The sequence below is a fragment of the Hylobates moloch genome, unplaced genomic scaffold, assembly GCF_009828535.3.
Source record: "Hylobates moloch isolate HMO894 unplaced genomic scaffold, HMol_V3 SCAFFOLD_16, whole genome shotgun sequence".
Taxonomy (NCBI): domain Eukaryota; kingdom Metazoa; phylum Chordata; class Mammalia; order Primates; family Hylobatidae; genus Hylobates; species Hylobates moloch.
In genome coordinates, this window is record NW_026652291.1 from 74,718,642 (window position 1) to 74,732,836 (window position 14,195).

The 14,195-nt window shown below is 37.0% G+C and overlaps 1 protein-coding gene across 6 annotated transcripts in view; it reads left to right on the top strand.

Moving 5' to 3' along the window:
* Positions 1-14,195, top strand: part of TTC6 (tetratricopeptide repeat domain 6) — a 246,741-nt gene that overhangs the window by 125,746 nt on the left and 106,800 nt on the right. For all 6 annotated transcript variants that reach the window (XM_058429880.1, XM_058429881.1, XM_058429882.1 and 3 more), the window contains 3 exons: positions 8,614-8,703; positions 10,372-10,446; positions 11,486-11,865. In XM_058429880.1, coding sequence (XP_058285863.1) covers positions 8,614-8,703; positions 10,372-10,446; positions 11,486-11,865 — 545 coding nt within the window. The remainder of the gene's footprint in view (positions 1-8,613; positions 8,704-10,371; positions 10,447-11,485; positions 11,866-14,195) is intronic.

Genomic DNA, 14,195 nt, shown 5'->3' on the forward strand with positions numbered 1-14,195 from the left:
GTTGCTCTTCTCGAGGAGTATCTTTGTGGCGTTCTCTGTATTTCCTGAATCTGAATGTTGGCCTGCCTTGCTAGATTGGGGAAGTTCTCCTGGATAATATCTTGCAGAGTGTTTTCCAACTTGGTTCCATTCTCCCCGTCATTTTCAGGTACACCAATCAGACGTAGGTTTGGTCGTTTCACGTAGTCCCAAATTTCTTGGAGGCTTTGTTCATTTCTTTTTATTCTTTTTTCTCTAGACTTCCCTTCTCGCTTCATTTCATTCATTTCATCTTCCATCTGCGATACCCTTTCTTCCAGTTGATCGCATCTGCTACTGAGGCTTCTGCAATCTTCACGTAGTTCTCGAAACTTGGCTTTCAGCTCCTCCATCTCCTTTAAGCCCTTCTCTCCACTGGTTATTCTAGTTATCCATTCTTCTAATTTTTTTTCAAAGTTTTTAACTTCTTTGCTATTGTTTTGAATTTCCTCCCGTAGCTCAGAGTAGTTTGATCGTCTGAAGCCTTCTTCTCTCAACTCGTCAAAATCATCCTCCATCCAGCTTTGTTCCATTGCTGGTGAGGAACTGCGTTCCTTTGGAGGAGGAGAGGTGCTCTGCTTTTTAGAGTTTCCAGTTTTTCTGCTCTGTTTTTTCCCCATCTTTGCGGTTTTATCTACTTTTGGGCTTTGATGATGGTGATGTACAGATGGGTTTTTGGTGTGGATGTCCTTTCTGTTTGTTAGTTTTCCTTCTACCAGACAGGACCCTCAGCTGCAGGTCTGTTGGAGTTTACTAGAGGTCCACTCCAGACCCTGTTTGGCTGGGTGTCAGCAGCGGTGGCTGCAGAACAGCGGATTTTCGTGAGACCACCAATTCAGCTGTCTGATAGTTCCTCTGGAAGTTTTGTCTCAGAGGAGTACCTGGCCCAGTGAGGTGTCAGTCTTTCCCTTCTGGAGGGGTGCCTCCCAGTTAGGCTGCTCAGGGGTGAGGGACCCACTTAGGAGGCAGTCTGTCAGTTCTCAGATCTCCAGCTGCGTGCTGGGAGAACCACTACTCTCTTCAAAGCTGTCAGTCAGACAGGGACGTTTAAGTCTCTGGAGATTCCTGCTGACTTTTTGTTTGTCTGTGCCCTGCCCCCAGAGGTGGAGCCTACAGAGGCAGACAGGCCTCCTTGAGCTGTGGTGGGCTCCACCCAGTTCGAGCTTCCTGGCTGCTTTGTTTACCTAATCAAGCCTGGGTAATGGCGGGCGCTCCTCCCCCAGCCTCGCTGCCGCCTTGCAGCTTGATCTCAGACTGCTGTGCTAGCAATCAGCGAGACTCCGTGGGCATAGGACCCTCCGAGCCAGGTGCGGGACACAATCTCCTAGTGTGCCGTTTTCCAGGCCCGTTGGGAAAGCGCAGTATGAGGGTGGGACTGACCCGATTTTCCAGGTGCTGTCTGTTACCCCTTTCTTTGACTAGGAAAGGGAACTCCCTGACCCCGTGCGCTTCCCGAGTGAGGCAGTGCCTCGCCCTGCTTCGGCTCGCGCACAGTGCGCTTCACCGACTGTCCTGCACCCACTGTTTGGCACTCCCTAGTGAGATGAAACCGGTACCTCAAGCAGAAATGCAGAAATCACCAATCTTCTGTGTCGCTGGGGCTGGGAGCTGGAGACCGGAGCTGTTCCTATTCGGCCATCTTGGCTCCCCCAGTCCTTTAATTTATATTATTCTACATCTTGATTTTTTTCACTTAAAATACTTGAATATATATCTTTGCACACATATGTGTATTTTTCTGTTTGGAATTCCTAGTCAAAGTGTATGTATATTTCAAGTTTTAGAAGATTATCATATATATTTGCATTTTTTAATAATGCAGTCTAACCTTTTCATTTACTTAAGAAAATACTTACATATTGTTTTTGAAAAATATGTCGTGAGCTAGAAAGAGAAAGTTAATGATATAAAGTATATTAAAAGATTGCCTTCATGCAAAAGATTGGTGAGTATTAATTTGCATAAGTCAATGTGGCATCTGTGAAAATATGATGCTCACATCTGCTTCAAGAAAATCTGCTGAGGGGGCGTACTTGACTGGCGGCCTCCAGCTGCTGTCCTGTAGACTTAACATGGCATTTGCTCCAAGGCCATGCTTCCTTGGGGCTGCTCCCAGCCAGGGACTGAGCACAAGGTGGTTGCTAGAGCAGATGCATTCCTGCTTAATTGTGATTGCTTTCATGGGCAATTTTGGCTCAGGGACTTTTCATCTGCCTGGTTGAATCTTTCTTAGAACTGCTCCGTGGTCTGAAGCTCTTTCTACCTAATCCTTCCTCTCTCATCCCCTTTCAGAGACGTCAAATCTGCATAATGTTCTGAAGGCTCCCTCTGCCTACTCCTGCACCTTCTCATTTTATCCTGTGCTGTTGGCGTCTACTTCTACTTGAGCTGACACAGTAGGGAGTCTGCAATATGAGTGCAATGTGTTTTAAACTATCTTTGTTTACAAAGTATGGGCATATATTTTTCTATCTATGTTTATAGGAAGGTGTGAATGTAGGGAATTGAGGGTAGGCAAAATTGTTTTAAAAGAAGTGAAATTGTAGCAAGAATAGGAAGAATTAGTGAGAACTGGTGACCATGGAGTAACCCATTAGAAAAGTAGTCTGAAAGAAAATCAGTACTGGTGGTTGTCCACTCCCAGTGACCAGGAGAAAAAGGATCCAACAGCATTTTCTGGAACAAAAAGATAGCTCAAGCTCACCTGACATTTTCGTTTCACCAGAGCTGGCATTGACTCTTTCTTCAAAGACTCCTGGTTGTGATGAATGGGAAATGATATTTAGATGCACAGATCTATGTGCTCATATTTTTAAAAAGCAAATTTAACTTATTTTTTGTTTGATGCTGTCTTTATTTTCACCTGTTATTCCTTTTCTTAAACTTATATTTTTCAGTTGTTCCTTTTTAAAAAATAAAATTCAGTAGTCTGGATATAATATATTCATGATTTTACATTTTCATGGTTATTTAAAAATATCTGGCATGTATTTAAGCACATCAAGAGTCAATCAGAATCTATATCCTTTCCATGAAGGATTAAGACTTTAAAACGCTTCACTTTACTCCCATCTGCCATCTGCCACATTGGAGACCATTAAATATTTTTGCTCCTGATAATTTTAATGTTCACTCTGTGCATCAATAATTACATAGATTTAGCTATGTTTTTCTGACTTATTTTCTTTCCACAATTTCTTCTGTCTTACGTCATTTCCTTTCTTCTAATAATTTTTGTTTTCCTTGTTATATTTTTGACTAATTCTTTCTGGAAGGGTCTGTGTGGTAAATTTTGGAATGCTTGTATTTGTGGATGTATATTGATTTTCCTCTGCCTCTTGCATTCCAATTTGATGTGGCATAAAATTCTATTTTTCGAATGACTTGCCAGGCAGCGTCCAGTCTTGTTGATAATAAGTATTCGGACACTGTAGTTCTCATTCATCCCACTTGGAACTTCTTGGTCTTGTTTAAAATGAAGACAAGTCTTTTTACATGTCATTTTTTCATTCATTCGTCAGATAAATACATGCCGGTCACCTCTATGTGTGAGCCACTCTTCTAGAGGCTGGAGCTGCAGAAATGAAATTTTTTTTTTTTTAGTGTGGTAATTTTTAAAATTATTATTATTATACTTTCAGTTTTAGGAATTTTAAGGTCATTAATTTCATGGAGCTTACATTTTAGTATGAAGTACAGATACAATAAACGTACAGTGGATTCTTGTCATTTGTGGTAGTTATGTTCCGTAAAGTCACCTTAAGCACTGAATTAGTTGATATTGGACTGTTGCTCTTAGGGGAAGTAGAAGGCGAGGGTTCTGTAAGGCTCTCGTTTTCATCAGCTGATCAATACATAACCTTGCTTTATGGGGTTTTCTATTTAAAGACACCTTACTTAATATATATTGTTGATTCATTACTACTGAAGTCATAGCTGACAGCACTATAACTCATGCCTGAAAGAAGCTTATGTAACACATTTGTTTTCTCTGTAACGCACATTGCAGCCTTCTTGCACTTAGGAACGCTAGCCAACACTTCAGCACTATACTGGGGACCATTTTAAAAAGCAAAATCACAAACCAAAAGCACAAAAATGTGAAAAACACGACACTAAATAGGCCACGAAAGGGAAACTTCTTTACAATACGAGAGCTGGAACAAGAAGGCAGAATGACATTTTGTTCAACCTCAGCTGGGTGTTTAAATCTGCCACTGTGGTGTAGATTTGTCTATATTTTCCTGTAATATTGTCAATTTTTACTTTATATATTTTGGGGCCATGTTATTAGATGCATACAAGTGAAGGATTGTTAAACATTGTTTATGAGTCAAAACTTTCAGTAATGAACTGAGCTACTTTATTTTAGTAAACACTTTTACCTTAGAGTCTATCTTTATTATTAATGCACTGATAATTTTCCTTTATTACATATTTGTTCCCTTTCACATAACCTTTCTGTATTCTTATATTTTAGATGTGTCTTTTATAAACAACATGTGATTAGATGAAAACAAATACATGTGGATTTTTTTTGTTTTTTAATTGGACGTATTTAAAATTTACATCTACTTTTTATTGTTATTTTTATTTTCTTACCCATTGTATGCTTAATTTTTTGCCAGCTATTTGGGTGTATTGTGTTTTATCATTTCTGTTGTAAAAGTTATATATAATTGATCCTTGAATAACGTGAGGGTTGGGTGTGCCAATCCCTGCACAGTTGAAAATTCATGTGTAGCTTTCAACTTTCCAAAAATTTAACTACAAATAGCTTATTGTTGACTGGAAGCATTACTGATAAACAGTCAATTAACACATATTTTATATGTTATATGTATTATGTACTGTATTCTTTTTTTTTTTTTGAGACAGAGTCTCACTCTGTCACCCAGGCTGGAGTGCAGCGGCTCGATCTAGGCTCACTGCAAGCTCTGCCTCCCGGGTTCACGCCATTCTTCTGCCTCAGCCTCCCGAGTAGCTGCGACTACAGCCCCCTGCCACCACGCCCGGCTAATTTTTCCTACTTTTTAGTACAGATGGGGTTTCACCGTGTTAGCCAGGGTGGTGTCCATCTCCTGACCTCGTGATCTGCCTGCCTTGGCCTCCCAACGTGCTGGGATTACAGGTGTGAGCCACCACACCCGGCCTTATGTACTGTATTCTTACAATGAAGTAAGCTAGAAAAAAGAAAATGGTATTAAGAAGATTATAAGGAAGAGAAAATATATTTACTATTAACTGAGTGGAAGTAGACGATCATAAAGATCTTCACTTTGTTGTCTTTTATTTATTTATTTTTTTGAGATGGATTCTTGCTCTGTCGCCCAGGCCAGAGGGCAGTGGCGCGATCTCGGCTTACTGCAAGCTCCACCTCCCGGGTTTGCACCATTCTCCTGCCTCAGCCTCCTGAGTAGCTGGGACTACAGGCACCCGCCACCACGCCCGGCTAATTTTTTGTATTTTTAGTAGAGATGGGGTTTCACCGTGTTAGCCAGGATGGGCTTAATCTCCTGACCTCGTGATCCACCCGCCTCGGCCTCCCAAAGTGCTGGGATTACAGGCGTGAGTCACCGCACCTGGCCTGTTGTCTTTATACAGATTAGGCTGAGGCAGAGGAAGAAGAGGGGTGGGTTTTGCTGTTACAGGGGTGGCAGAGGCGGAAGAAAATCTGTAAATAAGAAGATTTTCTGAACCCATGAAGTTCAAACCCATGTTATTCAAGGGTCAATGGTATGTTTTTCTTATTCCTGTGGCAGTTTCCCTAGAATATGCATCTTTAACTTATCGATATCTAATATACATTAATACCTTTATACTCCTCCAGGAAAATACAGTGACTTCAGAATCCTTTGATTCCATTTACCCCTTCTTGACTTACGCTTTTACTTTAATAGATCCTTAGCTTTTAAAGTCCAAACTAAATTTTCATTTTATGTAATATACCTTAAATTTTACCCATATATTTATCTCTTTTTTTTTTTGCTTTTCTTTTTGTCCTCACATCTCAGACACTTATATCTGGAATCATTTTACCCTCTGCCTAAATTGTATCCTGTAGAATTTCTTTTAAGAGGAGGGGTAGAAGGTCTGCAGTTGGTGAAAACCCTGGTTTTTCTTAGTTTCAAAATGTCTTCATATTATTTCATTCTTGAGGAATATTTTATCTGAGTATAATATATTGGCAGACGTTTTAACACAGTGATGATGTTCCATTATTTTCTGGCATTCATTATTGCTGTTGAGAATTAAGTCTTAAATGTAAAGACTTTGAAGCTAATACATTTTCTGCTTCTCCTAAACCTGGCTGGTTTTGAGTTTTTCATTTGCATTTCTTATAGTTTCACTATGATTTATCTAGGTGTATATTTCTTTTTATTTATCACATATTGAAATCCTTTGAGTTTGTACTTGACATCTTTCATTAGCTATGGAAAATTTTTAGTAATCTCTATCCGTTCTCTATTTCATTTTCTGGGACTTTAATCACATGTATTAGTTACCTTTTTTTCTCTTGTGCTTGGTATTGGATTCTGGGCAATTTTTTCTAACCTATATCATAGGTGAGGTCCACGAATTCTCTCTTTAGTTGTGTATAATATACTGTTAAACTTGTTTTTTATATGATTCTTCTTAGTATTTCTATTTTTCTGTAAATCTGTTATGTTATGGTGTTTTGTTTCTTTGTATAACTGTCTGTCTTTAAATGTTTGCTTATCATTGTATTTAAAACATGATTTTAAGGAAACATTTGAGACTTAGAATGGCATCATAGCGTTTTCTTCCTCCAAAGGACATTTTTGTTAGAGCCTGGAGTCTTTACCATTCAGAGACAGCTTTAATCTAAAGTCGAGGCTTGAGTTTCTCTGACTACCCTCGTGATAGAGCCCAGACTAAAAGTCTACATAAAAGTTGATTCCTTCCACCCACTTTTAATCTGAGGGTGTACCCCTGTGGTATTCCAGTTTATATATAATTGGGATGTATTATCAGGCTCCACATCTCAGGTAGATTCTGGGCTTTGATTTTTGTCACCCTTGCCCCAAGAAATTGCCAAATCTGCAACTCAGAGTTGTAGTTGTTTTGGCAAACATTCTGAGAACAAAGCATCTTTGAATAGTAGGCTTACCTTTGCTGGTACCTTGTCTTTTCTCAGATTTTGGCTCATCTTTTCATCTTGTTAGCCCTCTGATGTTTTGACCATTGTTTTTCAAATTATATGTAGCTCTCAGCTGTCCTCAGCAAAGTTCCTAATGTTACATAATTAGAAGCAGAAGTCATTATTGACTTTTAAGGAAACTGTTTCCATTTCTGTTTGCATCCCAGCTTCTATTGCATGCATACCAATTTCAACAATATCCTTGGGGTAGAGTAGGATGATTTTTTTTTTCCATTGGATATCATATAAGCAACACTGTAAGTGCCCTCTCAAGACACCTTAGTTTGGGCATTATTTTGACAGTTTCCAAGGCTCCAGCATATATGTTTTTTTAAAATAAGCAACCATTGATTGTTAATAAGTTCCACAGTTTTGATATCTGTGAAGCATGGTACTAAGGTTTTTGTCTTTATTGTTGTTAAAAGTATTCTTTTAAATATGTAATATCTGCTATTCCATCATATTTCAGTATCTTGTGTACGCATATAACAAAATGGTTTGAAAATCCCTGGTATACCATGTAGTTTGTTTTTAAAGAATAATGATGAAAGTGACCAAGTATCTTTCTATTATGTCCGGTAATTATCTTACCATACATTGTGCTATCACTACTTTCTGAAAATATAGCTTGAGAGGATTTTTAGCAAAAACTCAATGCTTGGTGATTCTTAAGTTACTCATAGCCTTCTCCATCATCAGTAATAATTACATAATATTTTTAAAATCTGACTTTTTATTCAATAAATATTTTTAAAATTTGTGATGTTAGTGTTTGAGACCTAACAATTTAAAAAAGCAAAGTAGTAGTATGATTTAATTAATCATTAATCTACCCGGCTGTCAAATTTAGGTCTTCTAGGTTTCTGCATATCCAAACCACTGATTACAAGATAGAGAAGTAGCACATTTAATAATAACCTTAATCATCGTGGCAGTTTACTCTTATAACAATAAATATATCTACATACTTAACTGATAGAATTCAAAGTATAAAGCACTTAAGGCAAATTTCATTCCAGTACATTTAGAATGATTGCTTGTATTTAAAAATGAATATTCATGTGTCGACAAGAAAACTAGATAATATGTCTTGTTCATAACCCTGATATTAATATGCTACCTAAATTCAATGTTAACCTATGAGATCATAGGATCGTTGATCACTCCTAAGATTAAGGATGTCAGAAATAATATGGAAGTAACCATTTTGCTAAATGCCAACACTGAAGCCAAATTGCAGGTTTTGTCCAAATACTAAGGCTATAGCTGGACTTTGATGCATCTCTGGGAAGTGTTTTCTAGAATTATACTACTTTCATATATTTTCTCTTTGGTTCTTTTGTTAATAATGTTGCACTATGAAGTAACAGTCATCATAGGCTTTTAAAAAGTATTCCAAAACATAATTTAAAATTGTTATCTTTTTATCACAGAGTGTTCAAGCAAGCAGACTTTTAACTGATAAATTTTCATATAAAAGCAGTGTCATTACTTTACATCAACATAGCAGAACAAATTTTTCGGTATGTACAATTTTTGTTCTTAATTAGGATAGTTTACTTTATCTGCCTACAGTCCAGATATTAATTATGGTAATTTCAGAAATTATTTCTTGGGGCCGGGCATGGTGGCTCATGCCTGTAATCCCGGCATTTTGAGAGTCTGAGGTGGGCAGATCACTTGAGGCCAGGAGTTCCAGACAAGCCTGGCCAATATGGTGAAACCCCATCTCTAGTAAAAAAACAAAAAAATTAGCTGGATGTGGTGGCATGTGCCTGTATCTCAGCTACTTAGGAGGCTGAGGTGGGAGGATGGCTTGAGCCCAGGAGATCGAGGGCAACAGGGGGAGACTGTCTCAAAAAAAATTTTTTTTTTTTGGCACTTCCTCATTTTGGAAAATGGCTCAGACCATTCAGTGCTATCTTTGCTGAAGATACATTTCTACTTTCTCAAATATGCTGTTTTTATTACTGTTAGATGTTATTCACTAATCAATAGCAGGATATTTGTTGTGAGTTTTTCTAACATTTCTAGTTTTTTTACTCATTCTTGCGTAGGTCTTCAATATCAAAGGAATGTGTTTGTGAATCTTTGACTAAATGGAGAAACTGTTTGTGGCCATGAAGCAGAGTAAGACTGATTGCTTTAAACGGTGATCAGATGCATAGTCATGACTTTTAGTATAACTAACTACAGTGTATCCAATGACCTGACCTTTATGGGGTACAATTAGGACATGGTTTTATTTTTCTCTCACTAGTGCCTAGTATAGTCTTTTTTTTTTTTTTTTTGAGACAACATCTCACTCTGTCTACCAGGCTGGAGTACAGTGTTAAAATCATGGCTTACTGCAGCCTGGACCTCCTGGGATCAAGTGATTCTCCCACCTCAGCCTCTCGGGTATCTGGGACTACAAGTGCGCACTACTATACACAGCTAGGATTTTTTTATTTTTTATTTTTTTAGAAATGGGGTCTCACTATGTTGCCCAGACTGGTCTCAAAACTCCTAGGCTTAAGTGATCCTCCTGCCTCAGCCTCCCAAACTGTTGGGATTGCAGGTGTAAGCCACTGGATCTGGCCTAGATATTTCTTTATTGCTGTTTGCATCATTATTATGCTTAAGGACATGGAACATGCCATTTTCTTTGTACTTTGCACTCTAGTTTAGTAGAGCTTTCCAACTCTTAATATAATAACACCAGTCTGGGTGTTATTACAGTAAGTGGTAACACTTGCGTGGTTTCCTGAACTAAAAGGTTGAGATTGCTCGTGATTAGAGGTGACTGTCCAGGGGCTCCCACTAATGCAGCCCCAGGGTTAAGGGGATTCATGGCTCAGCATATCTGTCACACATTCACATACACCAGTGCCACCTATACCAGCTGGGTAGCTTTGCACTATACTACCTTGTACATAGCAGGTACTTGGCGTTTGTTATATCAAGTTGAATTTAAAAAAAAAAGATAGTTTTTATTATTATATACTTTTCTACATTAATTGATAGATTTTAAGTTCTCTTCCTCTATATAAAGTCAGTGACTTCAAACTCAGTATCTGTACTTTAATTAGTATTTCTGAATTTCATTAATTTACCTAAACAGTTATTAGCTTGGCTATATATGTTATATATTTTAGCTTATCAAATAGTATTTGTGGCTAATGTGTATTTTTCATGTGATTATTTCACAGTGTTTCTTACCAAGAAAATCTGCATCATTTGAAAGTATCCAAAAATGGTTTAGCGCACAACCTACACAACTAAGGGTATTATAATTTTACAGTTTTTACTCTCTAGAAGAAACATTTGTATTCCTAGGAATAATAATCACCTTTTTTTTTAAAGCATGTACTTCTATATTATATTCTCTAATTACATATTGAGTTTTGTATAGTTTCTTGAGATGGGGGAGTACAGTAAGTTGCAGATGATCAATATCTCTATTGTACTTTAGTGCATATCTTAAAGTACGTGACTGGCTTGTATGAAATTATTATGTTTGAAATTTGGGCCAAAATTCACTATAAAGAAATATATCTCTATAACAAATTATTTATTAGTAAATGCAATGCATTTAACTTACTGATGATGGCTCAATAGGCAGGAAATGCTATATCAAAGGATTTAAAGTAATTTATCTTGTGTAAGTAATGAATATTAGAGTTTCAAGTATTAATGCATAATTATTAAAATTATATAATTATTAATGTTAGAATATTAAATAATAGTATTATTAAAAATTAAGCTGATTCTCTAATGATTAGATAAAATAAATACTGTAATAGGTTGGGATTCTGTTACTTCCTATTATAAGTATTGAATTGAAAGTTATTATGGAGAATATTTGAATGGTATTGTGTAGAAATTCAGTGTTGTTAAAGCGCTTTTGAAAGAAAACCCAAATTGATTTTTACGGAATAAGGCATTTTAACAGCTTTTGCCCGTTCTACCAGTTTTTTTTGCATTAAATATAAAAGTACAGCAGTTAATTTATTTGGATATGTAGAGACCATTCTCTTTCAATTAAAATATAGAAAATCATAATACATATCTAATTTATAGTGCTGTTTACATATACTTAATGAAATGTCATATGACCAACCAAATTATTGTACTTTGCTTGAACTAACCCACTATTAACTTTATCAGTTGACTTTTGAATAATTTTAAGAATACTGATTTTTAAACTTTTAAATTAAGTGACCAAACCATATTAATAATAATTGTAACAGAATTAATTAATTTTGAATGCATAGCACCTAAATTGATTTTACGGTTTTTCTACCTCTTTGCTTGCTTACTAAGCGAGTGAAATCTTCTGTAGACTTGAGGAAGGAGGAGGTCATCGCTCCTTTGGAAATCAAGAATGATATGCAAAGCAGTATAAAAGAGGTTATGTTTCAGAAAGCAAAGGAATTGGAACGTCAGCTCCAGCTCACTAAGCAAAATAAAACTGAGGAGCCCAACTATGTGAAAGAAAATGTAGATGACATCTTTGATAACATGTGCGAAAAACACAGTTTGAGAAATCGCTCTTCGAATCTCGTTGAAGCGTCTAAAAAAGCTGGCATTAGTTACATTGTTTATCCCAAGAAAAAGAAGATGAAACGGAAGAAAAGATTGAAACAACAAAAACTTATATTCGTGTATGAAGAGTTATCCAAGCCTCCAAAATCTCTTGAAAGGTCTTGTTTAAGTGATTTTTTTTATAGTTTAAGAAATATATTGTGGTTTTGACCTTAATTTTATAATCTCACCCCATGAAGTTATTATTTTATTCTGCACTGAAAATATGAACCTTTCACTTTTTGAAAGACAAATCTCTGGCTGGGCGCCAGATCACACCTGTAATCCCAGCACTTTGGGAGGTGGAGGCGGGTGCATTATCTGAAGTCAGGAGTTCAAGACCAGCCTGGCCAACATGGTGAAACCCCTCTCTACTAAAAATACAAAAATTAGCTGGAGCTGGGCATGGTGATGTGTGCCTGTAGTCCCAGCTACTCAGGAGGCTGAGAAGAGGTTGAACCTGGGAGGTGGAGGTTGCAGTGAGCCGAGATCAGGCCACTGCACTCCAGCATGGATGACAGAGTGAAACTCCGTCTTAAAAAAAAAAAAAAAAAAAAAAGACAAACCCTCATTTAAAAATATACGGATATTTCATAGTATAAGTATGTGAATGATTCAAACAATAATTTAAATAGGGGACTGATTTAAGGACATGAGGTAAGACTAAATCAATTTGATGGCTAACTGAAATCTTCAAGAAAGTAAAAAACCCAAATAAGTTATTTGAAATGATTTAGTAACAAAAACAACTCCTGCTCCACACAAATTCTGCTCATTCAAAATAGATATTTAAGTATTTTTAAATTTTAAATTATTGAACTGAGTTATAAATCTAGATAATTTTGGGCCCGATGCAGTGACTCACCCTTGTAATCCCAGCACTTTGGGAGGCTGAGGCGGACAGATCACGAGGTCAGGAGATCGAGACTATCCTGGCTAACACAGTGAAACCCTGTCTCTACTAAAAATACAAAAAATTAGCTGGTCATGGTGGTGCGCGCCTGTAGTCCCAGCTACTTGGGAGGCTCAGGCAGGAGAATTGCTTGAACCTGTGAGGCAGAGGTTGCAGTGAGCTGAGATCATACCACTGCACTCCAGCCTGGGTGACAGAGTGAGACTCCATCTCTAAAAAAAAAAAAAAAAGTTAATTTTTTTTTAATATTGTAAGCTCTTATTTAGGAATCAACACAGAAATATTTTTTTCCTTACTTGGAAGTAATAGTAGCCAGTATATTTAAAATTATGTAGGGACCTAAAATAATAACCACTGAAATTCCAAATGTGATCATTAGTAAGTGTTCAGGACATAACTTTCTTATAACAAAAGTATTGTGCAAAACAGTTTCCAAAAAGCTCTGAGGCTTATTTTTAGATATCCCCAGACATCACAGAATTCATTAAGCTTGTGTCCTTTTGAAAAGTAAAGACTTTCCTGATGGTAAGAGAATAAAAAAAATTGTTCACTTTATAGTTATAAAGACTTCCTGTCTGCAAAAGAGTTAATTATTTCTTGAAATGGTGACTTACTGTCCTTGAGAAGACTGGGGCATAGTACTTCATAAGTGTGAGTGAACTTCATAAGAGTGGAACAGAGGCCACCCATAGTGGAGAATGCCATTCAAGTCTCGTGTTCTCTGTATACTACTTATGCTTAAGTTGCGCCTGCAAGAAATATAGTATCTGGAGGTTTTTTTGTTAGTTCATCTGTAGGAGACTTCAAGTAGGTTTTCTAAGTCGATAAATGTTTTAGATCAGAACCAGAAGTTTGCTTATACATTTTCGATACATTTACTGATTTTAAAGTATTATGAATCTTCACCATCCCAGAAAGGGTAATACACACAGCACCATTTTGGCCACAGCCTAAATGACTTCTATCTAAAAAAAGGATATAAACTGATCAAATGCTGCTTCTGTGGGATGTGGTCTTCTTATTGACCTTTTATCATTCTGAATATAAAGTTTTAACATTTAAAAAGATTTCTTTGCCTTCTAATAACTGACTTTGAAATTTGTATGTGCTGCCAATGGGTGTAACAGGAACCATAGGATGAACCTTTTGGTGGAGGCAGTAAAACAAACTGTGGGAGTATTTGTCTAAGACAATATGTTAGTACAGCTTTCCTACCTTTAAAAAAAAAATCTTACTTTAAACTAATTTACTCCATATAATGTAGATACGAATTGTTAGCTCAAAACTAACGACTGTGGAGCAACTTGAAAAATAATTTTGTTCCTATAGTTTGAGACTTTTTTCCCACTATTTTTTTTTTTTTGAGACGGAGTCTTGCTCTGTTGCCCAGGCTGGAGTGCAGTAGCACCTCGGCTCACTGCAACCTCTGTCTCCCAGGTTCAAGTGATTCCCATGCCTTAGCCTCCCAAGTAGCTGGGATTATAGGCATGTGCCACCACACCTGGCTAATTTTTCATATTTTTAGTAGAGACAGGG